The following is a 25,969-nucleotide window of genomic DNA, read 5'->3' as shown; positions in this document are numbered from 1 at the left end:
CTTCGACCAGGATCCACGGACCTGCGGATCGATCAGACTGCACGCCGAAGGGGTGCACGTAAATAGCCAGCAAAACGGATCAGGGTCAGTCAACCGCGAGATGGCTGCACACAGGACTGGACAGCTCTCTCCTGTATCATCCCGTGTCGATGGTGTTCAATCTTGCCGACTTGCTTGTACGCGCTTCTCAACAGGTCCCGCGAGGCCACAGCAGTGACTTCATAGGGTGTTCTCTCACGAAACATGTCGTCGTTCAAAGGGTCCTTCCAAGGGCCCTGCGACCGGTTACCCGATCTGTCAATCTCACCTCATGGGTCGGAAGCTGGCCGTGCTCCGGCGTGCGATGAGGTGTACGCGTACTATTCAGGTACAGAATCCTTTCGAAAGGTTCCTTGTCCAGGGTTCAAGATGTATTGAAGACCTTCACAGCCCGTTGGCAAAACTGCTTCTTTTCTCACGCTCCCTTTTCGCTATTCACATCACCATTCATCCCGACAGATATGCCACCCACCACACATCATTTGAGTCCTCGAGACCAGCATCTCTACCCTCGAAAGGACGGATATGAGTACGACATATCACCCCTTGCCATTGTGACCATCGTCATCGTGGTCGCAGGCTTCCTCGTCCTCGTTGGCTTCGCTATTGGAAATTTCTTCTTCAAGTCCGACCGAAACTCCGAACAAACATACGTCAACGGCAGCGAGACGATGACTCAACCGCAGTACCAACGATGGCTTCGGATCCGGACAAAGGAAGACCTGATGAGGAGACCAGACCTGCGAGCACCTACAAAACCAGTGGTCCATTACACCAGCTCGTCGATGTCATCTTACTGAGAAGGATCTTGAGAGAGCAAAGGTCGGAGAACCTCCCTCCATATTCCTCCGCGACACCCCATCTGGGTGCCCTTCAGTCCAAAATCACAGGAATTCGACCGAGATGAAGGTTGATTTCGGACATGCTTCCCGGACCAAGGCAATCAAGCGACCGTCGCGGAATCAAACCGAAAATCTATGAGGGAGTCAGTCGGCGTCGATAGCAGTACATCCTCCCACGGCGATGATACTCACGTTGTTGCACTGCCTACCGGAGACCGCTTCTCACGGATGCAATGGCTACCGCGAAGACCATTCAGGTCCCAGCATTGAGCCACCTCGAATGATCACCATTATCCGCCTCCTTTCTGTGGCGCTTCTTGCTCTTGCGAGGCGGTATGGCCTTCGCCGCAACACCAATCGGCATCATGAGCTCCTGGATGTATGCGCTCATAGCATTCCTCTCGGTACCAAAGTGCGTTCGAAGAACAGCTTCATCTTGGTCCCACTGCTTCATGGTCGGTTCGAGGTCATCCGCAAACGTGCGACAGACGAGAGCGAGGGCTTGGGTTTGCTGGCTGGGTCGCGGGTCATAGATCGTCTGCTCGTCGAGGACGTAACCCAAGATCGTCTGTCTGAGTTCTGCGGGGAGCTGCAGCAGAGGTGACTTCTGGTCCCAGGCCTGTGCTCTTCGGTCGAGATACTCGAGCATGCGCGCTAGTCGCACGCAGTACGTTTTCTTGTCCTTTTTGCGCTTGCTCACTGCGGGCAGGACGTCGGATGGGTATAGGCTCGGGTGGGAGGAGGAGTCCATCGTGACGGGTTGTGGGCAATTTTGTCGTGAGGAGAAGGATGATGCTTTGGTTTCGCGGGAATCCGGCGTCAGCGTCAGAAAGGAGCCTGGATGGCGGCGGATTTCGCGACGGAGTATTTGGTGTGCCGGTGCCAATGCTGGCACAGTGAATCGACGAAATCGATGTACCTAAAAAGTCGTGTGATGTCTAAAAGGCAGCTCGTGGTATGAGTCAAAGCTGAAGATGTAGCGTACCAACGGAACGAACGCGATCTGTCCGCGAATAGCCTTACCGATCTCTGTACCCGAGAACGTGTGAGGAGTCAAGAGATGTTCACGGCGTGCCTTTCGTACCAAATCGTAAATCCTTTCCATTCGTCGTAATTCATTACTGGTCATTATTCATCACTGAAAGACTTGCTCTTGCTCAACGTGCTGGCCGAGAACATGACAAGACGTCTCAATATCTCGGACGCCGGAACGACTCCTCAGAGGAGAAGCTGTCACTACGACGTGTTCGCCTTGGACCAGCGCTGAGACTCCTGGCGCCTCGACGACTCAACGAACGCAGACGCTCTCGGAACCCTGATCGTGATCGCGATCGTGGCCTTGTTCTTTCGCCGTCTCTCTCCTCGTCGCCTCGAACGCGGTGTCCTCGGGCCTGATCTCCTCTCCTCTGCTCGATCTGCTTCTCGATAGCAGTCGCCGCAATGGAACCGACCACAGCTCCAGCCACGGTACTGAGTGCAGATTTCTTTCCCAGTTTGCGACCCAGCAAAGCACCAGCGCCGCCGCCGACGAGCTTCGCGCCAAGGCCGACTTCACTTTCAGACAATCCTCCAAAGGCTTCGCGGCCTCCTCTTCTGGGTTCAGAACGAGAGCGCGATCTCCTGTCCATTGTACGCTCTTCATCGCTGTATCTCCGTCTGCCGCCTCGATCTCGGCTTCTGCTATCAGCATAGCTATCATCATCTGAGTATTCGCTTCTATCGTCGTAACGGCTACTGCCCTCGACGCTTCGATGCCGACGAGGCCTTCTTCCTAGCTCATGATCGGACGGCGGCGGCGGAAGATGGGTGTACGCCCGTGTATCCTCGTATCCTCGCCGATAGCCTGCTTCCGCTATCTCGTCGTCGTATGCCGCCATCTCCGTCGTCTGAGGGCGGGCGCCCGATTGAGCATACGGATCAACTCCATAGTGATCGTGCACTTCGCGTGGCGGCACGTAGTCTCCATCGTCGTACCCTGCGATCGGAGGTGGTTCGAAATACGGTTGCGACGCGTCGTGGTGTCGTCCTCCAGCTCGAGACGCCGGCACCGAGGGAGGGTACCCTTGTCTGTAGTTGCCGTCGCCATGCCGGGAATACCGGTCGTCGTTCATGTTGATTCGTAGGAAATGCTTTGCAGGGAGGTAGCTATAGGGAATGAGAATACGATCATCTACGTATCAAGAAGATCTGTGAATGCAAGTATTTGGGGACGAATGCACGCACGGCATCCAAACATCCTGCCTTGCTTGCCGACGACCTCCTCTCACGGTGATGACGTAGCGGGAAGATGATCACCGAAGGCGATAGATATTGAACAGGGTGCATCGTATCGTGTCCAGGATCAATGAGGATGCCTTCCCTTACTGTGCGAATGATTCTCGGACCTCAGATCACCATCATGACCTCGAATGTAGTGCCTGTGGTTCGAAACACTCGATAGCCGAAGAAAGACCTCTCCACCTTTTTGTCGAGGTGTGAAACCCGCGGCTTGACTTGTGCACACCTCCGCTTCCATTGACTGTGTTTCTTCCTCAATTTCAGGTTTTCCTAACCAGCTCCCTCCGATCATATCCATCGCAGCCTTGTTTGCGTTTGCCGACCCTCCAGAGAAAGAGTACACAATCGTGGCTTAGACGCCAGGCGAACTCCAACAAAGCAGAAGAGAACAATGCCTGACTTTGCCTCGCACGACTACTGGGACACTCGATTCACAAAAGACCGCACCCCTTTCGACTGGCTGATCCCAGCCACTGCTCTTCGCGATGTCGCAACAGATGTGGTCGATGATGCCGACGCACTACACAATGCCCAAGTACTGCACATTGGATGCGGCACTTCAGATGCCTCTATCCTCCGCGATATGGTCGAGAATCCCGCCCAGGTCCACAATATTGACTTCTCGTCGGCGGCGATCGAAGCTGCTTCGGAGCGGGAGACGAATATTCTATCCAAATCCAAGGCTCCCGATGTGACGAACGTTTCCCAGGACCAGGAACAATGGGTGCAATCGAAATTGACAAACATGCGATGGTCGTGCATGGATCTGCTGTCTCTAGACTCGACTCTTGACCTTTTACAGCGTCAAGAGGAGGAGGCCGGCCGTTTGTTTGATCTGGTATTGGACAAATCTACAAGCGATAGCATCTCTTGTGGTGCCAACAGACTCATTTATTTACCCTATCCACTCTCCCCCAACGGCTGGACAAGGCGAATCCTCCAAGGTGGTGCACATCACTCCGCGGAAGTCCACCCGCTGCACGTACTGGCTGTACATCTAGCGGCGTTGACTACACCAAAGAGTGGGAGGTGGGTCGTGATCTCGTACAGCGAGGATCGATTTCCGTTCCTACCTCCGTTGCCTCACAGTGCTTCCACCGGTCTGCTGGACGACTCTACAATCCAAGCGGGCTTCACTCACCCGAATCAGTTGTGGACTCTGGAAACAAAGGAGAAAATCGACCTGGATGCGAACCGAGACGAGACCCTGGCGCAGCGACGTAAGCGACTGTCAGCTGGCGTTGTGCATCGACCAAAGATCACACATTGGCTGTACGTGTTGCGAAGGACGGAAGCTCTGGTCACTGACTGAAGCTTGAGAGGCGAGAAATATCGACAGACGCTGGCTGAATCGCTATCACTTATTAATGCAACACATTCAATCTGACTCCGGACGGCCCATCTCTTCGGGTCGAAATCACCAGTGCTGATGGAGTACAAGCAAGAGCCAATTCCGCGGCTAGTATAGGGCCTCCTACCTCGGGCCACTGTCCAAAAGGCCATGCGCCGTGCGGCGTAAAGATACACCATCTTCTGGTACTTTGGTAGTACAGGGGTGTTCAAGGCCTGCTCCCTCACTCTGCTCCTGCATCGGCAGAATTGCTGCCTGACTGTTCGCTGTTCGATGGCGCCGAAAAGTATTTCCTGTAAAGCTGTTAGTCTTTGTTCGAAGTCGCAGTCTTGAACAACATACGGTACAATCTCTTCATATGCAGTCTGGTCCTTCTGCATGAACTGACAAAACACGATCCTCTCCATCTTCGCCGCACGCTCCTCATCTGCCTCCAGCCACTGCTTCACAGCCTGAATGGCAGTCTCGGCGGCTTCCATACTCGGATAGCCGTACACACCCGTGCTCAAAGCGCTGAAAGCAATACTCTTGCAACCATTGTCAACTGCCAGATCGAGGCTGCGCGTATAGCAGCTCTGGAGGAGACTAGTATGGGTACCTTCGCGCTTGGTTCGGAAGTAGACTGGACCGACAGCGTGGATGACTTTCGAGCAGGGCAAGTCATAGGCGTCGGTGATTTTTGCGTCGCCTGTGTCACAGCCATCGAGCGTCTCGCATTCTCTCAGAAGTTCTGGACCCGCGGCGCTGTGAATCGCTCCATCGACTCCGCCGCCGCCGAGAAGAGATTCATTTGCAGCATTGACGATTGCGCCGACTTCGAGTGTGGTGATGTCGGTGCGTACAATGGAGATCTTGTCGTTGAAGCGCGAAGTAGATGTCTCCAAAGGCGTAGATGAGGGCGCCAGATTCTCGGTCTTGTAGAGCATGCTAAGGGGGAGGATATCCGAGAGTGGTGTTGGAGACATGTTGTTCGTTGCTTGCACGGTTTTGCGCTGATTGTGGTTGACTCTTGACCTTCACAGCAGGACGACGACGATCTTGCTGTTATGCAAGAGGATGAAAGTCCTGCAAGATGTGTTTTCTCATTGTTCGTGAGTGGTTGTACGAAGGAGAACCTGAGGCGTCATGGTGGGGCAGGAGGTGGGGGCCGCAAGGGTGCAAACGGAGGCAGGTGCGCCGAAGTCATGCATTCGAGTCAAGCAAAACATTTAAGAATAACTTGCGACAATTCATCCAGTTCACATTCCACTTTCTTCGTCCACGGTCGTTGCAACGGGTTTCTGGTGAACTGTCTAGTCTCGTGCCTAGACACACGTCCATTCCATTCGCTCGCTCAATCGAACCCTCGCCTGACTAGACGACAATGGCGGACGCTCCAGAGGAGCCCAAAGTTTCGAAACGAGCAGCAGAGAAGGAGGCGAAGAAGGCAGCGGCACGCGCGAAGAAGGAGGCCTCAAAATCTGCTGCTCCGAACACAACAGCTGCGGTGCCCAGCAAGCCAGCAGAAGCGGTCGACCCTTTCAAGACTGGATGGCTGAAGGGTGTATACAATGAGAAGCCGGTCACCGATGTGGTCACGCGATTCCCGCCAGAGCCCAATGGGTACCTCCACATTGGCCATGCGAAAGCGATCACGGTGAGCTTTGGCTTCGCCAAGTCATACGGCGGCCAGTGCAACCTCCGATTCGACGATACCAATCCGGCGAAAGAGGAGGAGCAGTTCTTCACCAGCATCAAGGACATGGTATCGTGGTTGGGCTTCAAGCCCGCGCGAGTGACCTACAGTTCGGACGAATTCGATCAATTGTACGAACTGGCAGAGGAGTTGATTCGTCGGGACAAGGCATACGTCTGCTTTTGTTCAGCAGCTGAGGTCAAGGCGAGACGAGGCGGACCAGAGCATGGTCCGAGGAGTGTATGTGCAGACTGGTCAGCGAGTCCGGACACCAACCTTGCGGAGTTTCGAAAGATGCGGGACGGCGACTATGAGGCTGGCACGGCACATCTTCGCATGAAGCAATATCTGGGCACATCGGTCGAGGAGCACGAGATCAAGGAGGGCGACGACGCAGAGACCAAGAAGCAGAAAGCGAAATTGAAATCCTTGGTCGAGAATCCTGCAATGTGGGATGTTGCGGCATACCGAGTCAAGAAGGAGAACTATCATCATCGGACGGGAGTGAAATGGAAGATCTACCCCACATACGAGTTTACACACTGTCTGGTCGATTCATTCGAGGGCATCACACACAGTCTCTGCACGGTGGAGTTCGAGACACTACGGCCCGCTTACAATTGGCTACTCGAGGCTCTGGACCACAAGCTACCCGGTAGTGACGAGAAAGGCCCGATGCAGAGGGAGTACGGCAGACTCAACGTGGAAGGTACTATTCTGTCAAAGCGAAGGATTGCTATGCTTGTGAACGGTACGACAGTCGGAGATGGCAAAGCAGAGCCAGTGGACGAAGTTGCAGACGGGTTGGAGGAGGTCAAACTGGAAAATGATGGCGAGGAGGAGCAAGCAGTATCCGCGACCGCTACGCCGGCCACAACAGCGGGCGCTCGCTCAATACCTCCGGTCGTACGTGACTGGAACGACCCTCGGCTGTTCACACTCGTGGCCCTCCGTCGACGTGGTGTTCCGCCGGGCGCTCTCAAGAAGTTCGTCCTTGATCTGGGAGTGACAAAAGCGAATGCCAACACCATGACACACAACCTCGACGCGACGATTCGGACATACCTTGAACGCACGGTACCACGACTCATGCTAGTACTGGATCCGATCAAAGTCGTGATCGAGAATCTAGCAGACGACTATCTCGAAGAGCGCGAGGTGCCGTTTGACCCTAAAGATCCAGCGAAGGGTTCCCACAAGGTTCCTTTCACAAAGGTCATTTACATCGACCGTGACGACTTCCGCGAGGAGGACGATCCCGACTTTTTCCGTTTGGCCCCTGGCAAGAGTGTTGGCCTCCTGCACGCCGAGCATCCTCTCCGCTGTCTCTCGTTTTCAAAAAACGCTGCCACGGGCAAAGTGGCGGAGATTAAGGCAGAGTATGGCTCTTCTGTCCCAGCTGGCAAGGCTCGCATCCATTGGGTCGGCGAATCAGCCTCGCACAAGTCCCCGGTCCGGGCTGAATGTCGACTGTTCAACCCGTTGTTCAAGACACCGAAGCCCAACGAGCTGGATTGGAAGACTGGCGGCTACTATGACAACGTGAACCCTGACTCCGAAGTCGTTTTCGCCGATGCCATGGTCGAGTGCGGATTCCGCGAAATTCAGGAGCGGGCACCCTGGCCAAAGACAGATGGTGAGACGACCGCCAATGCGGATAAGAGCAGCGTGCGCTTCCAGGGTCTCAGGACTGCATATTTCGCGGAGGACAGCGATTCCACCGCGGACAAGGTCGTCCTGAATCGCATTGTGACGCTCAAGGAGGATGCGGGCAAGAAGGCGTAGGTCGAGTGCGATTTCTGTTTTCGGTCGTGGTGGCCATTGTGGGCGCGTCAGACGGAAGTGAGCGATTGCGTGAGAGGATACCCAGTCTCGAGGTCTTTCTTTAATGGCGCAATGACTCCCAATGCCAGACTAGCTCAAACAAGGAACAGTCCTCAAGACCAGCTACAAGACCAGCTATCCCGACCACCCCTCTGGCTGAACAATTAACCACAGCTAACAACAGCGCTAAGGTTTTCCGGTTACCGGCGAAATTCGTCAAATACCCGGTTCATCGGGCCTTTAGATGTCGCGGGATGGGTATCTGACCAGTATAGCTCATCAAGTGGGCTCTAACAATACGAGCACCTTCGCATCGATGTCGACTAATTTCTCTCTTCGCCTGCAGGATATCTGCTCTTCGCAAGAAGAATTGCGGCTCTGACCCTGGAACCGGCTCACGTCGAGCTTGACCCTACCAAGCTTTGAGCTTGTCACGCGACAGGTGGATCGCATCGCCTTGTTCAATCATCCATGTCGCATCTTACTGGCCATTGACCAGGACTAGCCTTCTAGAAGTGCTTGTTCATGGTAAGCGACGGAGCGAAAGTGTTGCTCTCATTGGACGTCTCCTTCGCGAAAGACTTCTCCTCAGCCCCGGCTCTGCAGAAATGCTAGGTTCTCCGCCCAATCCGCCTCATCTCCGTGGATGACGCATGTTCCTTCTGCTGTCTTGAGCCAATGGACTGACACGAACTGTGCCGATCTCGCACGGAGAACGAGCGGAGGTTCACACGACCACGATGGTTCCGCCGCTTTAGCATAGTTCACTGCTTGGGGCTACAAAGCAGATGCCTTCCCCTCCACGCGAGCTTACTTGAGCCTGCACACTCTGCTTCCTCTCTTTGTGCACGGTTGTGAGTTGATCACCAAGCGTATGTTATACCAAGCTTTCATCTCCACGTCTTGTGGATGCTTAAATTCGAGTGCCAAGCGACGCTGACATCACCAGAGTTTGTTATTCGGAGATTTCGCCAACATGTCGGAAAAGCCGAGCGATTTCTATGCCGAACAGCACGAACAGCACGATGTCGACTCTCGAAATCGCGAGCATGCTCGCCATGCCGCGGGAGGAGAGCACTACGAAGGCATGTCGGTGGGCAAATACCTGGCCACCCGCATCTCATCGCTCAAGCCGCCGATGGACAAGGTCGAGAATCCCTTCAAGCTCCTCTGTCTGCTGAATCGAAAGCAATGGAAGTTCTTTCTATGCTCGTTCTTCGCGTGGACTTGGGATGCCTTTGACTTCTTCACCGTGTCGCTTACTGTGACGGATTTGGCTGAGACGTTTGGCAAGACCAAGAAGGACATCACTTGGGGTATCACGCTCGTCCTGATGTTTCGGTCTGTTGGAGCGATCACATTCGGTCTTGCTTCTGATCGATATGGACGCAAGTGGTAAGTCTGTGAAGGATGTAAGGCTTGCCGCGCCTGAGATTGTCTCGGCCCGTGGCAGGTCTTGGTCTGCGCCGCCGTGTTGCCTGAGCTCCGCTAATCCTTATGTTCTTTCGTGTCTAGGCCTTTTGTTGGTACGTTGAATCGAAGGATTGGAGACCATACAAGCAAGGCTACGACGTGTCTTGCGACTCCATCCTGGTTTGTCATATTTTGTTTGGAGAATTGCTAACACATCGGCTCTTTCCTTGCAGTGAACAACATCCTCTTCATCGTTCTGGAGATGGGCACCGGCTTCTGCAACACATACAAGCAATTCCTCGCTGTCCGTGCTCTCTTCGGAATTGCCATGGGCGGACTGTACGGCAACGTCGCTGCGATGGCTCTCGAAGACTGTCCGCAAAAGGCCAGAGGCATCATCTCCGGCATGCTCCAACAGGGTTATGCATTTGGCTACCTCCTCGCAACCGTATTTGCTCGTGCTTTCGTCAACACCACGCCTCATGGCTGGAGGCCTCTATACTGGTTTGGCTCCGCCGTGCCAGTTCTTATCATCATCTTCCGTCTATTCCTGGGCGAGACAGACGCTTACAATGAGCGCGTACGAATCCGCGAAAGCGGCGACAACATCGGCAAGACATTCGTCAAGGAAGGCAAAATTGCTTTGAAGAAGCACTGGACGCTGCTCATATACATGGTCCTGCTAATGGCAGGCTTCAATTTCATGTCCCATGGCTCTCAGGATCTTTATCCAACCATGCTTACGAACCAGTACAACTTCTCGCCAAACGCCGTGACCGTCACACAGGTTGTAGCAAACCTCGGAGCTATTACTGGCGGTACCACGATTGGATACCTCAGCCAGACATTTGGACGTCGCTTCTCCATCATTGTTGTCTGCATCCTCGGTGGAGCATTACTTTATCCCTACTCATTTGTCTCTAATGAACGGATCATGGCTGCGGCATTCTTCGAGCAATTCTGTAAGTTCCCGACCCCCCTAACTCACCGAACCAGTTGCTGACTATTCTTTCAGGTGTCCAGGGAGCATGGGGTGTGATTCCCATTCACTTGATGGAATTGAGTCCTGGCAGCTTGCGGGCTTTCGTCGTCGGTACATCTTATCAGCTCGGCAACCTCGCCTCATCGGCTTCCTCGACGATCGAGGCCACTATTGGAGAGAAGTTCCCCCTGCCACCTAAGATCGAGGCGAATGGAAAGAAAGTGCCGCGAGATGAGTATGGAAAGGGTAGGCGGTTCACTCTGCTGTTTTTCCAGAAGACTGGACTAACCTACCGCCACAGTCATCTGCATTTTCATGGCTTGCGTCTTTGTCTACGTGATTCTGCTCACTTTGCTCGGTCCTGAAAGGCGTGGACGGAGTCTGGACGCCGCTGATGACGAGGACTTGGCCGAAGCGGCTGGCCCCGATGCTGTTGAGAAGGCGAGGCATGGCGCGATTCGTGAGGGATCCGATAGTGACGAAGCCAAAGTTGGAGGAGAGTTCAATGCCAGGAGGGACTCGCAGTAGAGACGATTCGGTATTGCTGTACAACAGGGAAACGAATAGCCTTCGCGCCCAAGTTGGCTTGTTGCACTCTGAAGCCACTTGAAGGGCTGGGATTCTCCTGAGCGCGTGTAACCAATTACCATCTTGATCATCTGTCTGTTCGTCGCTGTTGTCCCGGATGAATTATCGTGCTAGACACGCTGCTTTCGGCTCCAAAGCCATGGCGCGGGGAAACAACAGTCGGGTCGATCTCAATCAGCCACAAACCACCTGCCTTCATTTCTCTCAAAGCGTGAATACATCGCCGACATGGCCTACCGCCTGTACACATCTCAGGGCGCCACGGTGGCTGCCATGCCGGCAATGCGATGAGCCACCCATATACTGCGCGACGCTTGGAGCATGCGACGCCAGACCACCTGCACGAGACCACTCGCCGCGTCTTCATCGGCCCACTCCCCGAAGGATGGCTTAAGTCGCATCGCAAGCACTGGTTCAGGCAATATGTCGGCCGCGGTGGTGAAAGAGTGCCTACATTCTCCGCTGCACATCCTATCGGAGCAAATTACGATGGACCTGTGGCCAATATCAGCATTGTTGCGAGCACCGTGGAGCCACGGACGGACCCAGAACTGCGCATGTCCACTCAATCCGCGGACGCAGGAGCTTTGAGTTCAGAGACGGCGCTGAGTACGAGAAGTCTGCTGCATAGCCAGCATGTGAGCTCTGCCGGGCCTTCGTCGCTTCGTACGACACACGAGGCGGTCGACAACAATGGCGACGCACAAGAGACGGAGGAAAGCACAAGTCTGGGCCAGGACACTCAAATCACCGCCCGATCGCAGCAAACGTCGGTAGCCCAGGAGCGCTCGACCACGTCTCGTCTGGACCGTGTCGCGGACAAAATTCCTGTGCCCAAAGTGCGCTTCACCCAAGCAAGCCGGCTACAGCTTCGGGCTCGCGCCTCTCGACTTGCTGCCCGAGGTACCTTTCGGACCAATAAAGCAAAGGACGGAGAGATGTTGAAGGTCGACAAGATGCTCATTCGCATTGATATTACTCAGCAATTTCTTCGCGAGGACTATGACGAGAAGCTCAGTCAAGGCGTGGAAACAAGAAGCGTGGACAAGTGGAGAGAATTCATGGTCGTCTGCAGGAAGCACTCCGAAGAGGACGCGGAAGCTGTGTTACAATTCTATCAGACCAGAGTCATCACGGTATCGGAGGGAGAGAACGTCAAGAAGAAGCCCAAGGTTCAGATCTTGCTCAGTCAGAAACGCTCACACATCAACTTGTACTCGGCTCTGGACAAGACACTTTGCTTGTGGTCCACCAAGGATGGGAGGACCACGATATACTATCTCCGAGCTCAATCGACCGCGACAGCTTTGGACTGGTACACATTTCTCCGGGGTGTGCTTGGATACCAGCGAGCCGACACACTTCAGGTTAACATCCCGGATTTGAGCGTTAACCTCAGACTTGACGATCCGTTCAGAGTGTCGGAGAAATCTCAAACGCTGGCTGATGCTGCCGACGGCAACGATGAGGCTCTCGCCAAAGCCCTCACCGATGAAAAGGGTGCCGCAGGAGCCATTGTTGCGCGATGTATAGAGATGTTGAAGCACAACCCGGAATGGACTGATGTATTGACGTCCTGGGCGAAAAATGATCGAATTGGTCTGGCCTGGAAGCGCTACGACCGACTGGAGTGGATATATGGCTCAGTCGAACAACAAATGTATGGGTCCATTGCTATGGAACGAACGCACGACCTAGAACTGCGACCGAAGGATCACTACCCTACGTACACGAAAGTACGCAATAGTCCGCGACTGGAGGAACCGTCACCCATAGAAGGGTTCCTCATTCGTCTGACTTCTCAGACGGGAAAGGAGCAAAGATTGGGGAAGATGCTCTTCAAGCGTCTGTATTTCGCAACGCAGAATCAGTACCTCATATTCGTCCGACCCGCCGCAGCGCATCCTCCACCACCACCGCGGATGCCGACCACGCAGGAAGACGGTGCTGTCCCGACTGCAAAGCAATTTGCAGAGCAAGTCCCGTTGGCGTATGACATCGAGCCGTATCCTCTTCGAGATGGGCGCATTGCTTGGCTGGATGCTGTTGGCGACAAATCTCGCGCAGCAGAAGAAGATTATGACAGTGCTGCTGCGGCTGAAGCGGAGCGCAATACGAACATTCTGTTGGCATGTGATGGCTTTATCGATCTGTGCGATGTGCAGACCGTGCGGGCCTTTGCCAAAGGCGCAACGCCCATAGACGATGCCTTGACCACTGGCGGCGACAATGTGGACTTCCATGCACCTGTGCCCGACAGTCGACGCGAGGACGGAAATACTACAGACATCGACCATGATCGTGTGATTGAGCTCGTGCTGAAGAATGGTCTGGTCATCCGTCTCCAGGCTTACAACAAGGACGCCCGGACTGAGTGGATGACTCGTCTCCAGCAACTCACAGAGTACTGGTCGCAACGCATCACGGCGGACATGAGCCTTTACCGAACCACTCGTGATCAGAATCTGCGCGAGCTCGGCATCGACGAACGCGCCGAAGCGGTCGTCGGCCAATTTGCTTACAAGTGGGAGGTGGGTAAATCGTACGCTTCCCCAACCCTGTACAATATGTGCGGTATCTCAGACTGCCGCACGATCCATATGTCTGGTGCTCTATTCCGCAAGCCCCGGAAGCACACCACATTCACTCGCTGTCACGTCATCTTGAGCCACGGACATCTCCTCATCTTCCAAGACACGCTCCGGAAACGCACTGGAAAGAAGCTAGTACACATCCATCACGAGCGTATCGCATCCATGTCGCTGCAAGGCTGCTATCTCTACTCCGGCTTGTTGACGGAGAACGACCTGCTGTATCAAAACCAGACCTTCGACTCCAACGCGCCGGGTCACCACTCCCTTCCGCGTATATATCTAGAAGACAACTGGACCAGTACGGACGAGGACGCGATGACCACATTTGTCATCTGGCACCCGAAGAGCACTTCCTGGTTCAAAAGCTCCCACACTGTGGACGATGTGAAAGCCCAGCAGCAGGAAAGCAGCTCCAAGAGCGAAGGCGGCGCGGTCAAGACAAAGCTCACGCGTGTCAGTCAGCTGGGTGCTACGGGACGGAGTGTGGTTTTCAAAGCCAGGAGTCGAGCGGAGAGAGATCATTGGGTGCTGGCTATTCAGGTGGAGATTGAGAGGTTGACTGAGCAGAATGCTGAGTTGAGGCTTGTGGATGAGGAGGGGAAGTGAGTGTTGAAAGAGCGAGTATCTGTCCAGTGTGCATCGCTCGAGGCGTTTGGACTTATCGGTTTTGGAAGAAGGATACCCCAGCATGCAACGTATACAGCCGTAGTCGAGTAATTGTAGATATAAAGTATGCCGTCACGGTACAGCGTGAGTTCACTCATTTTTTCGCCATTGTAACCTTGAAAGCAGGATCCTGCCGATCTCAGCGTCCTCCGCATCCGCCTTCAATACCGTCTTCGAGGACTTCTCAATCGACTGCTGTAAGACGCTCAGGAACTGCTCGTTAGACGAGTTGAAAGCTGCCAGCTCTGTCTCGAAGTCCCCTGCGTTTACCTCGCCAGATGCGGTCAGCAGAGCAGCACACCTCAAGATGGCGGTAAAGACCTTCTCCATCGCAAGTCGCACCTTCTCATGCTTTTTTCTCAAGTACAATCGGTTTCTGATCCGTTCCAGGCAAGAGATGTGCAGACTTCGCAGTCCATCGATGGTCATCGATGTTCTGCTACCGATTTCTCCTGCCGCATCTTCTTCCGCTAGGTTTCGCTCCACTTGATCAATTGACCACAGGAATTGCCTCCATGGCGCATCGATTCCAAGGTCCATTGTATGCGTCAGTAGGACAGAGATAAAATGACGAGAGCGATGCGCAAAGATCGCCGCTTTGCGAGCGTGCGAGCCGAAGCTATCCCGCGGTAAGTTTGTGGTCACGTAGATTTGCCGGACAAGCTTCAGTAGGAATCGGAAGATGGCATCGTAGCTGAGAAGACTCTCTGAATTCAGGACTGCGTTGATCGGGGTTGTGGGATCGTACTGGAGACGGAGAAAGTCGAGGGCGTGGACTGACTGGACGTCGAGGGCGCGGTCGATTTCTTCCTCGGATAGTTCGCGGATGGCGAAGCTGATTGGAAAGGCCGCATCTTGATGACCTGTGTTCTTTGATGCCCTTGAGGAGGGTCGAGGGTTTTGGGTGGCTTGGAGTACATCGGCCAATGTCAACCGCAATTCTGAGCTTGCGGGCGGCCAGCGTTGATCTGAAGATGCGCCGAGCCTCAAGCCTAGCACTTCGCCCGTTGGTATCACACCGCGTTTCCTTTCGGCGGACTGTGCATCTGGGCTGAATAGTGCGGTCGAGAGTCGAGTCAGAAAGTCGCCGCTTCCGAACAGTTGGTGTGCGCGCTGCACTTCGAGGTGCTCTCGCAAGTGATGCTCTCGCAACATTGATCGCAGCAGAACGCCATTGACTAGCCTGTGCTGCGTCGCTATCATGGGCCTTACTCGGTCCATGAGGGAGGAGGACACTTCCGTGGTCAGGCCGGATGTATGATTTAAAGATGTAGCGGATTGATCATGGCAAGCCAGTGTGACCTGTCTGATAAGCTCGTCACCTTGAGTTTGGTTGCCGTCAACGATGGCACAGGACATCAGGCTAGCTGACCGCGCTATGTAGTCTTCATTGCCTTCTGGATTGAGCCAACTATCCTGCTCGGCTGGCGGCGGATATGATGTCGTTTGCGCATGTATCGCTAGTAGTTGAGGTTCTGGTGAAGGCGATGCAGCCAAAGCTTGTATCATACGCGCCTCGTAGCATCTTGCAGTGCGGGCCGCCTTCTCAGCGCTGGAAGCAGCATCGGCAAAGCTTGCATAGGCCTGAAGGCACTCGGGAGCGGTGCTACCCAACAGCGGACATGTAGGCGCCACTTCACGGAGCAAGCGGGTTGCGGCTCTGGTCTCATGGATAAGGTCGAGGTCGGCCAGTTCTAGAAATCCTTGAGTGTGCTCGCGATTGTCCGGGACATGATCGAGACCGGCGTCGAGCGTTGCTGTTGCGGGATCGCAGAGGCCGATATCCATCGATAAACGCTCTAGCCATGGGGCGCTGATTTTTGTCAGAACACAATAGATAATGGCGTGACAATCGTGCCCTGTATTAGCCAGGTCACACACACGATCCGAAACCATAGAGATGAAGCTCCCCTCGGAGAGGCAAGTCTCACACGTGCTAACAAGTTCATACAGCACAGCTAGAACGCTGTGCGGTCGTTCAAGGAGATGTCGCAGCTGCAGAAGAGACTCGATGCTTGCTAATCCAGTGGATACGCTCTCATCGATGGCGTCCAGAATGAGTGCCACACAATGTTTCATAGCACGTAAAGCCGGGAAAGAGCGTGAACGAGGCAAGTTCTCATCTCGGAACTGACGGAGCCGCGTGATGCAGTTACCCATATCCATGATCGCCTCGGCCGCTTTGTTTGAGCACATCTCGGTGAAGCCTGATATGGATGCTCCAGGCAGATTTGTTTTGTACTTCTTCTCTGACGAGTCCCATCCGAACAGAGACGATGGTCGACCGACCGCAAGGTTGCACATCGCTCGCGAGACGAAGTCCTGGGGGAGCACACCAACATGCTTGGATTGAAGGTCTGCGGCAGCATCAAAGGCGGACTGGCTGGCTTCGGAGAGGAACGCCGTGGCTTGAGAATCGCAAACATCTTTACCATCGAAGCATTCCCAGGTGTGAAGACTCGTCGATTGCGCTATAGCCTCGTCAATCTTCCAGAGATCAATCTCCGTGTCGTGCTCGGAGAGATTGTTTTGAGGCAAGTCGTCGGGCCGTTCCAAAGGACCGTCGCCTACATGGTCGAGATCTGGGAACGGAAGCAGGTCTTCTTGAAAAGTGAAGTGCGGTGTCTCGTCGTCCGCAGCCTTTCCCAATGGCCGAACTGTAACGTCCAGAGGAGGAAAAATGCTGCTTTCATCCAGGTCGAGGCTCTCCGGAAATCGTGGTGACTGCCACGGGTCTCCTATGAGAAAAGGCAAGCCACGGTCGATGTGACGCTCCATGTTTCCCGGTCGAAGTCATTGCCGACGGCGTTGATGTTTGCTGTCTAGGTGGTGACACGCGATTGGGAATACGAGAGACGCGAGAGAAGCGCGAGGCGAGGTCAACTTTCAGCCGCAGGGACAAGCTTCAAGGAGCGGACCTGTCTCCGGCATGTGCCACTCTCTAACTTACCCTACACTCCACCATCTTCAAACTCAGGCGTCTTCACCTCACGGGCACGTTTCACATACTCTCGCTTTTTAGTCCGCCAACAACGACGCGCAAGCACAATCTCCGCTCACGACGTCCAATGCAAGCTCGACTTTACCCGAGCCTGCCCCCACAAATCAATCAAATGCCGGATCGCTGAGTCCACAGCCCCTCCATCTACACCCTCCCGCCGTTCGGCGTCAGTCCCAGAGACATGGCCGCCATGGAGCGGCGACGCAAACGTATGACTGCTGCCAGTCAAAGTCTACAGATCTGGGCTAATAATCATGCAAGGCGATTTGAGGGAGCTCAATACTCGAGCGTGGAACGGTGAACAAGGTATGCGAATGGAACGCTTGCGGAAATAATCACGAGCAGTGGATTGACCATATGAATTGTTCAGATGTCTTCCCGGTCCAGTCGTCGCTAGACTCGAGCATGAAGAAGAACACAGGACTGATCAAACGACTTCGCACCGCCATCACGCCCGCAAATGTTGCCACTTTTCTGCAAGAGATTCGCTCCCTTTCGCTACACAAATACTTGACCGAAATCATATCTGCTTGCTTTGAGGGTTTGACGAAACTCAAGCTTGCTGGAGACATCAGCGCTGCGGTCGAGATTATCAGCGCACTTCATCAACGCTTTGGTCCGGAGGAGTTCACAAATTATCTGGGCTGGTATATCGGTCGTGGCCTCGCTACGCCGGATAAAGCTCAGCTCAAGGCTCTGCCTGCCGACGTCCGCGAACGGGAGGAAAAAGACCGCATATCTCGCCAGAGGATTCTTTTGAGAGTGGCCACGGAGCTCTGGCTGGTCGGCGTGTTGAAGAGCTTGGAAGACATATCAAAGCCGGAGGATGCCAGCAAGGGACGGGACGTTCCCAAAGGGTCAGATGCAGCTGCAAAGAGCAAGGCAAGCGCAGCTCGGTCAAACACCGCGGATCCAGAGCCATTTCCCTTGGAGGTGTTGAAGGATATGCTGGGCCAAGATCGCGAGCACGTCAATCTGCCTCTGGTGGTGCTGTTCGTGAAGACATTCGCGTGGGATATCCTTGGCTCGAAGCCCAACAAGTCGGAAACACGCCAGTCAGTCACCGAGAATGGCGCTCCTACATCCAACGGTCACGCCGAGTCTGCGACCACAACTGAGAACGATGATGGAGCATCTCCCGATCCCCCATTGACGCCGCCAGCCATGCAAGAGCGTTTCAAGAACATCCTACTGCGCTACTTTGAGGATGTCAAGGCACACATTGTCCGCGACCAGGACCGCTTGTCGGCCCAAGGCAGACGCAATGCCGAAGCATATGTCAAGTCTGGAGAAGTTTTCGAGGACCGACAAAACAATCACGAGAAAGCACTCAAGTCGCAGGAGAAATTGGTGACTAGTGCGCAGACTTTAGCTGAGGTGCTCGGAGCTGAGATGCCCGACCTCTCCGAGAAAGATGCCAACTCGGCTGGCTTGGAGAGCAGCATAGGACTTGTCAGGACAGGCGACTATCTTCGGGGTCAAGCTGAGGGAGCGGGCATTTGGGAAGACGAGGACGAGCGACGTTTTTACGAAAACATAGTCGATCTGAAAGACCGCGTGCCCGGAATTCTCCTCGAGGATGGCAAGAAGAAGAAGACTGATTCTGAGGAGCAAGTAGGCTCCAAGATTGATGGATCCGTGGAATCGAAGGAGAAGGCTGTCGAGAACGACGACGGGTCGACTGCGATCGCGAACAAGACGGTCGGAGCACAGGTCGATGCTCTGCTCGCCAGACTCCACGAACTCACCACAAAGGATCAAGTCGATCAATTCGCCATTGATTTCTGCTTCCTCAACTCGAAGGCTTCTCGAAATCGGCTGATCAAGTCGATTGAAGAAATTCCCAAAGGCAGGTCGGATCTCCTGCCACTTTATGCTCGCTTGGTCGCCACTCTCGGCCGCCATTTGCAGGATATCCCGCAAGCCATGATTTCATACCTCGACGATGAATTCCGCAGTCTGCAGCGCCGCAAATCCAAGGAGTTCCTGGGCCAAGTGCGAATGGTGAACATGCGGTATATCGCGGAGCTGACCAAGTTCGGTGTTGTGCCGGAGCATGTCATTTTCCACTGCCTCAAGGTCTGTCTGGATGACTTCTCGCGCATGAATATCGAGATCATCGCCAATCTGTTGGAGAACTGTGGCCGATATCTGCTTCGCAATCCCGAGACCTCCCCACGCATGGTGTCGTTCCTCGAAACTCTGCAACGCAAAAAAGGAGCTCAGCATCTTGGACAGCAGGAACGCATGCTCATCGAAAACGCAATGTACTATGTCAACCCACCCGAGCGGGCCGCGATCCAACAAAAGGAGCGCACCACTCTCGACCTCTTCGTACGAAAGCTTGTCTATGTCGACTTGAGCAAGAAATCGCTGGATAAGATCATCAAGCAGGTTCGCAAGCTGCACTGGGAGGAGGCAGAGGTTGTGGATATGCTGCGGAAGATCTTCGTCAAGCCCGGGAAGATCCGATTCGGCAACATTTACTTGCTGGCGATGATGCTCGCGGCGTTGTATCGCTTTCACACGGACTTTGCAATTACTGTTCTGGACGAGTTGCAGGAGCGCGTCACGGTCGGTCTCGAGATCAACGACTTCAAATACAACCAGCGCCGCATCGCGGAGGCCAAGTATCTCGGCGAGCTGTACATGTATCGAGTGGTGGACTCCTCTCTCATTTTCGACACCCTATGGAAGATTCTCAACTATGGTCACAAAGGCGGATATGCGCAGCCTGGTGAAGTCTGCGCAATGGATCTTCCCGATGACTACTTTCGCATTCGTCTGGCATGTGCGCTCCTGGAGACCTGTGGCCACTGCTTCGAGAAGGGTGCCGCAAAGAAGAAGCTCGACTTTTACCTCAGCTTCCTTCAGCTGTACATCAACGTCAAAGATCCGCTGCCAATGGACATGGAGTTCGTCGTTCAGGATGCATATAGCCTGCTTCGCCCGCAGTGGAAGCTGGTGCTGAATGATCTGAACGAGGCGAGCAATATTTTCGCCGAGGCATGCAAGCAGAACTATCGCGATGTAGCATCCGGAAAGAACGCCGAGCCGGAGGAGCCAGAAGAGGAGTTTGAGGCCGGAGGAGATCTATCTGACGATGCACAGGGTGATGGCGAGGATGCCGCCGCGGTCGATGGCGATGCGGCCAACGGCAAATCTGACAGCGATGAGGCCGCGCAAGGTGATGATGACATGCAAGCTGACGACTCTGACGAAGAAGAACGAATTGTCGTGACACGCCCAGAAGATCAACGGGACCCCGAGGCTGATGCAGAATTTGATCGCGAGCTCGCCAAGATGATGGCGGAGAGCGTGGAGTCCCGCAAGTTTGACCGCAAGACGCTGTTCGATGTACCATTGCCCATGCGTCGGACTGCGCGAGAGGCTCCCGCCGCCGCGATTCAAGAAAGCCCCGAGGCTGCTCCGGTGCCAAAGCCTGCCGCTGGTACGATGAAGTTTGCCCTTCTGAGTAAGAAAGGAAATCGTCAGCAGGTATGCAATGCACGTGTCACAATTGCACGTCTTCCGCTAATCACTTCAGACACGATCGATCGACCTTCCGTCCGACTCGAACTTTGCCATCGCCATGCGATCCCAGCAACAAGCTGAGAAGGCTGAACAACAACGGATCAAGAATCTGGTCTTGAACTACGACTTGACCGATGACCAGCAAGATGGTGAATCGCCCAGCTTTCATTATGTTCAATGCGCACACAACCCCAATTCCGTCCGTCTCGTCGGCATGGGCTCGCTCAACGGCAAACGCCCCAGTACGCCAGGTCAATCTCAACATTCGACCACACGCGAGGCGGGACTTCACAAACCCCTTTCTGTTGAAGCGATTACACCACCAGACTCCTCGACCAAACCTCGACAAGACTCAATCACTGACGAATCAGGCGCCTTCGACACCTTGCACGGTGCACCACGATATGACAAGTCGGGTAATACTCGTAGCAAACAGCGAGCGAGAAAACTTCAGTTGGGAGACATCGATTGGTACGACAAAACAAAACAACCCGATCCCGATCGTCAGCAGTGTCAGGTGTCTCTGGATCAATACGTGGTCGACAAGAAGTCGACTCGTGGTGGTCGGAACAATGGCTCGCTGCGGGGAAAGCGAACGAAAGGCTGACCGTGTGAAATTTTTCGATGTTACAGGACATGATCATGAGTGTTTGGAGGGTTTTCATAATCTTCCAGTGCTACAGTCATCTTGGCCATGTGCCGCATACCGCATGATGAGGACTAGGTTCCATACACCTGCGAGGGGATCAAGCCATGCGCCGACCGCATCCGAAGGTCCAGATCGAACAAGACCATGCAGAGCAGAAGACGTATGGTGCTCAAGCTGGTATTCCAGCTCGAGTCCTGCACTGACGCCTCGATGAAATATGGGGACCCGGTTGTGTCAAGCTGCGTTGAGGATCGTGGAGGCGGGGGGAGGGCCGCATGCCACATGGCTGCGCCGCCTGGTGAGATTGAGAGAAGTTACATTAACTGCAGTCACTCTTTAGACACGTTCCTTTGAGTCATGAAGGAGGTCAGACGAGGGACGAATATTCATGTCGTCCCAGGCGCAGGTTTCAGATGCCCAGCTATCTAACGCATACGCTTCCAGCAATACTTCTCAGACTCAGGACATGACCAGCCGACGCACTGCTGACAAGGCTGCTCGAATAGGAAGATAGGAACCCTGAATCCATCCTCCCTTACCCTCACCTCCATCACGTCTACTTCGAAGAATACCCCTGCCCCTTTGGCTCAACACTGAGCATCTTCTCAGCATGCTCGCGCTTCAAGTCACTCATCTTCCAGCTCTGCTGTCGGTCGAGAGCAGGTCTCTCCTCGGTTCCGCTTCCGGCGGCAGTTTGGCCGGCTGCTGCGACAGCTTGCTCGTAGTGGTTGGTTGTGTTGCGCTGAAGTGGTGGTTTCTGAGCATCGTTGGCCGAAGAATGATGGTCGTGGGAGGCGGAGGAATGGATCTCGGAGGGTTTCTGGTCGGAAATCAGAGTTCGAGTGGCCTGGGGTGTTAGTAATGTGGTGCGTGGTAGTGTGGGATGAGGAGAGTGGACGTACTGTGGTGCCGCCTCGTTGGTAGTCGTACATGGCTGAACCGAGAGACATGTTGACAGAGCGGTTTGAGATTGAGGTTCAGGATGTCCTTGGGATTGTGGTAGAGATGCGCTTCGTCTGTGCAATTCGTGCCGCTATTGTTCTAGAGTGGTGCTTGTGATATGCGATGGTGTAGTGGTGTTGAGGTACAGAACAAGGGATGAGCGGGGCAATGTGCATCACACGCACGACCATGGATTTGAGGTAAAGGTGGCAGACCATCCTTGCTTCCCAGCATTGCACTTGTCGTGATTCCACAACTACGAGGGTCTGCCTCCTTCCAAAGCATGCTTTCCAGATCTGCCGTCGGTGGAAAGCTTGCCTGAGGCAGGAAAATGTAAGCCGCAAGCTGACCATTAGATTCGCGATGACCTGTCGCTCTTTCAAAACATCATCAAGTCGCATCTTTCCTGGCTCCCATCATGCTACCACAGCATTGACCTCGAGGTCCCATCCTGATGCATAAACTCGTCACACGCCACACCGATCCTTCTTGTCACACGCGGAAGCTCTCTTCGTCGCACAGAATCCCAAGCGTTGCCTTTTGACGGCAGCTCCGTCAGCATGGCGTGCCAGTCATCGTGTGCGCCGAGCGTCTGCGAGCAGCTCGCCGATATGGATGGTCTGGAGGCGTATCTTGTCTCAGACTGCTCATGCCGCTGTTGGAGGTGAAAAAGCCCATTGTGCACGAAAGCCTGGAGCGCGTCGCAACATACCTCAAGATGGACCGGAAAGCAAAGGTCGGATGCAGGACGCAGCACTCCTATGCTTGGGAGGTTCGAATCGAATTATTCTTTTCTAATCGAGCTTGATTGATCGGTCAGGTCATAATCCTATGGCATCCTCCGGCACGCGGTCAATGCATCGACCGGGGTTTGTGTGGCAGCCGCACGCACGCACGAGCCCAAGACTTCACTGTAGATGGTACTCTGCACGATGCACCGAAAACCGGGAGAGATTGGCGATTGGAGAGGCCAGCCAAGCAGGACATCTGGGACAGTCGTCGAAACTCTCCGAGCTCCAGGTACTCGGCGATCGCCAGGAACTCAGACGACATGCACGTCCAATGCTATGTGGCAAATGAAGCTACTGTATACGGCTGCAGGAACCGTCGCGTGTCACAGATCGTTATCTTGCAGATGTGTGGAGACTTCTTGACAAGTCGAGATAAGTCAGATAAGAAGTCGATGCTCTCGGCAAGCCACTTCCTCGCCTCGCGTCCGCGACAGGATTCCAGACCCGGCTTGATAGGCTGACCCCTATTAGATGAAATGTGTGTAGATACACAACATCCAAATTATCGGCAGTGTCTGCATTGATGTAGGTACTTCGTGCCATGGGTTAGTCAACCTTATCGCTTGCGATTGCGAGGAAAATATAGGTCGGCTCCAGGGTCGCTTGCAGTATGCTTGATGCACATTCTACCTCCTCGTTCCGTCCACAAGAATGTCGCACGAGCAGTCTGAGAAGAAAGGTGCGGTCGAGGTCGATCCTCAGACAGAAGCAGGCAGCATCACCGCTGAGGTTCTGCTTGACAAGAATGGCTTCAGATTGTTTCCTATACCGGTTCAAGGCGATGTATTGGACCCGTTGAATTGGTCTTGGTTCCAGAAGCATACTATCCTAAGCATTGTGATGGCACTGTAAGTCACTTCCATCACTCTCTCGTCATGCGGTCTTGCATCCTGACCTCTGCAGGTACTTCATGTTCACCTATATCACCACAACCACAGTTCCCGCCTTTCCTGAGCTACAGACTCAGTTCGATGCGACGCTCGAGCAGATCAACTGGACAGTCGCCATCCCAGCATTGGGTCTCGCAGTTGGCCCTTTGATATGGTCGTCTCCGGCAGACATCTTCGGTCGACGTCCTGTTATGATAATGGGCACGATCATGGCGATTGCTGCAACGATTGGTGCCGCAGAAGCGACCGGATACTCGGGCTACATGGCTGCTCGATTCTTCCAAGGGCTAGGAGTCTCGCCTGCTGCCACCGTCGGACTTGCGATCATCAACGATCTGTTTTTCGAGCATGAGCGTGGTCAAAAGGTGGGACTATGGGTATTGGCGATCGATCTTGGTCTGCTCACGGGACCTCTTATCGGAGGCTTCATCGATCTCGTCTCTTCGGCATGGATACAATGGCTCACGGCGATCCTGCTGGGAGTCATACTCGTTGCAGAGGTGTTGTTCATGCCTGAGACGCTCTATCCGCGAGATCTTATGCTGTCAAAGCATTCTCTGGGGCTGGCGGCTGGAGGAGAGAAGACGACAGAAGAAGTGAAGCGGACAAAGACTCTGCCATATGTCAGTGTCAAACCTCTTCCCGGTATGCAGCATCGCAAGGTCTGGGACACGATCACCCGATTCGGCAAGACATTCAAGTATGCAGTGGTGCCGATATCGATTGGAGTCTACTGCTTCGGCTGGTATTGGTGGCTGCTATCCATTATCACACTGATACCGGTGGCATATGCGACATACTCGCCGCAGATTCAGGGGTAAGTGTTTTTCACACCGTGGATAAGCTGAAGCTGACAGATGGCCGCAGTCTGCTATTCATCGGGTTGATCGTCGGCACTCTGTTTTCAGAGATATTCTGCTCTGGCCGATTGAGCGATTGGCTTGTCGTCAAGCTCGCCGCAAAGTCGGGCTCCGGCAAGACGCCGGAGATGCGAATATGGTTGCTGTACCCTGCAGCTCTCCTCACTTCGATCGGCTTGATCATCTGGGGAATCTCAATCGATCGCAACTACCACTGGATGGTCGGTCAGGTCGCATTTGCTCTTTGTGAGTTATGTTAAAATCGTTCTCATTACGTGTGGCTGACGAGTACCCTTGCAGTCGGTGCGGGCACGCAGATGGGCAATACAGCCGTGACAACCTATGTCCTCGATGCATACCCTCTGCAGAGCATGTCCGTGATTGTCTTCTACTCGGTCGTGCTCAATCTCTCGGCTTTCGTGGACCCTTTCTTCATTGTGCCATGGCTTGACACCGCGGGCTATACGTGGACTTTTGCAGGCCATGCAATCATCACGGCTTTCTTCTGCATTCCTGCTTTTGCTTTGCTGCACAAGTTTGGAGGCAAGATTCGGGCACAAAACGGGAAGCCAAATTGGGTCAATCCAGAGTTCGATCATGAGATTGTGGACGCGTTGGGGATGTGACTGTGAGGCGGCGATATGGATGGGACAGGGAGTCAAGGCACGAAGTGGCACGCACCAGTGGGATTGCCTAAAAGACGCACATGAACATGTTCCCGTGGTCAGTAAGGAGGAAGGGTGGGCCCACTTCGTAATCACATCTCCCTCTCAAATCGTCAATTCTGGCATCTTCGTTGCCATTGAACAAGATCGACGAGGAGCGGTGCTTCTTTCTCGGGGTGATCTCAGACGCGTACACTCAAGCCACAGATTCCGGAGCTCAACTCGTGGATGAGACCAATGGCACAGGTCCGTGTCGCGAACATGACCCGGCGAACATGACCCGGCGTTGGTATGCCGAAGTCTTGGATCGCTTGCTTCCACCATTGCCCTTGCGAGAGTGGAATATGCTACGAGATCTTGCCATTGGGATCGTCATTCGAGTCAAG

General features: G+C 54.1%; 11 protein-coding genes across 11 annotated transcripts; 6 read left to right on the top strand and 5 right to left on the bottom strand.

The window, feature by feature from the left end:
• Positions 1-460: 460 nt before the first annotated feature.
• On the bottom strand, positions 461-1,751 carry MYCGRDRAFT_105910 (uncharacterized protein; the record flags this gene model as incomplete). The annotated part of the gene is made up of 2 exons (XM_003848785.1): positions 461-1,014; positions 1,074-1,751. The coding sequence occupies one exon, from the start codon at positions 1,630-1,632 to the stop codon at positions 1,135-1,137; it is 498 nt and encodes a 165-aa protein (XP_003848833.1).
• Positions 1,752-2,071: 320 nt separating this feature from the next.
• MYCGRDRAFT_96164 (uncharacterized protein) lies at positions 2,072-2,992 on the bottom strand (the record flags this gene model as incomplete). The annotated part of the gene is made up of 1 exon (XM_003848784.1): positions 2,072-2,992. The coding sequence occupies one exon, from the start codon at positions 2,990-2,992 to the stop codon at positions 2,072-2,074; it is 921 nt and encodes a 306-aa protein (XP_003848832.1).
• A 287-nt stretch (positions 2,993-3,279) lies between these two features.
• MYCGRDRAFT_111001 (uncharacterized protein) lies at positions 3,280-4,897 on the top strand (the record flags this gene model as incomplete). The annotated part of the gene is made up of 1 exon (XM_003849113.1): positions 3,280-4,897. One exon carries the CDS (start codon positions 3,550-3,552, stop codon positions 4,468-4,470), a length of 921 nt encoding a protein of 306 aa, XP_003849161.1.
• Positions 4,898-4,938: 41 nt separating this feature from the next.
• MYCGRDRAFT_105909 (uncharacterized protein) lies at positions 4,939-5,569 on the bottom strand (the record flags this gene model as incomplete). The annotated part of the gene is made up of 1 exon (XM_003848783.1): positions 4,939-5,569. A coding segment is annotated over one exon (534 nt), but the record flags the coding sequence as incomplete, so codon positions are not given.
• Positions 5,570-5,869: 300 nt separating this feature from the next.
• MYCGRDRAFT_76205 (glutamine--tRNA ligase) lies at positions 5,870-7,969 on the top strand (the record flags this gene model as incomplete). The annotated part of the gene is made up of 3 exons (XM_003849114.1): positions 5,870-6,544; positions 6,623-6,935; positions 7,065-7,969. The coding sequence occupies 3 exons, from the start codon at positions 5,873-5,875 to the stop codon at positions 7,967-7,969; spliced, it is 1,890 nt and encodes a 629-aa protein (XP_003849162.1).
• Positions 7,970-9,050: 1,081 nt separating this feature from the next.
• MYCGRDRAFT_76200 (MFS transporter) lies at positions 9,051-10,931 on the top strand (the record flags this gene model as incomplete). Its single annotated transcript, XM_003849115.1, has 5 exons — positions 9,051-9,403; positions 9,524-9,534; positions 9,655-10,383; positions 10,437-10,649; positions 10,705-10,931. 5 exons carry the CDS (start codon positions 9,096-9,098, stop codon positions 10,929-10,931), a joined length of 1,488 nt encoding a protein of 495 aa, XP_003849163.1.
• Positions 10,932-11,548: 617 nt separating this feature from the next.
• MYCGRDRAFT_48516 (uncharacterized protein) lies at positions 11,549-14,191 on the top strand (the record flags this gene model as incomplete). Its single annotated transcript, XM_003849116.1, has 1 exon — positions 11,549-14,191. One exon carries the CDS (start codon positions 11,549-11,551, stop codon positions 14,189-14,191), a length of 2,643 nt encoding a protein of 880 aa, XP_003849164.1.
• Positions 14,192-14,341: 150 nt separating this feature from the next.
• Positions 14,342-17,029, bottom strand: MYCGRDRAFT_48531 (gamma tubulin complex associated-like protein; the record flags this gene model as incomplete). The annotated part of the gene is made up of 1 exon (XM_003848782.1): positions 14,342-17,029. One exon carries the CDS (start codon positions 17,027-17,029, stop codon positions 14,342-14,344), a length of 2,688 nt encoding a protein of 895 aa, XP_003848830.1.
• A 226-nt stretch (positions 17,030-17,255) lies between these two features.
• On the top strand, positions 17,256-21,879 carry MYCGRDRAFT_63016 (uncharacterized protein; the record flags this gene model as incomplete). The annotated part of the gene is made up of 6 exons (XM_003849117.1): positions 17,256-17,461; positions 17,514-17,558; positions 17,623-20,750; positions 20,800-20,935; positions 21,158-21,257; positions 21,420-21,879. The coding sequence occupies 6 exons, from the start codon at positions 17,434-17,436 to the stop codon at positions 21,424-21,426; spliced, it is 3,444 nt and encodes a 1,147-aa protein (XP_003849165.1).
• A 112-nt stretch (positions 21,880-21,991) lies between these two features.
• MYCGRDRAFT_96157 (uncharacterized protein) lies at positions 21,992-22,385 on the bottom strand (the record flags this gene model as incomplete). The annotated part of the gene is made up of 2 exons (XM_003848781.1): positions 21,992-22,255; positions 22,338-22,385. The coding sequence occupies 2 exons, from the start codon at positions 22,383-22,385 to the stop codon at positions 21,992-21,994; spliced, it is 312 nt and encodes a 103-aa protein (XP_003848829.1).
• Positions 22,386-23,819: 1,434 nt separating this feature from the next.
• Positions 23,820-25,544, top strand: MYCGRDRAFT_48882 (uncharacterized protein; the record flags this gene model as incomplete). Its single annotated transcript, XM_003849118.1, has 4 exons — positions 23,820-24,016; positions 24,072-24,875; positions 24,926-25,164; positions 25,219-25,544. 4 exons carry the CDS (start codon positions 23,820-23,822, stop codon positions 25,542-25,544), a joined length of 1,566 nt encoding a protein of 521 aa, XP_003849166.1.
• Between the last annotated feature and the right edge of the window lie 425 nt (positions 25,545-25,969).

The sequence above is a fragment of the Zymoseptoria tritici genome, chromosome 10 (genome assembly GCF_000219625.1).
Source record: "Zymoseptoria tritici IPO323 chromosome 10, whole genome shotgun sequence".
Taxonomy (NCBI): Eukaryota; Fungi; Ascomycota; class Dothideomycetes; order Mycosphaerellales; family Mycosphaerellaceae; genus Zymoseptoria; species Zymoseptoria tritici.
This window is presented reverse-complemented; position numbering and strand designations above follow the sequence as displayed.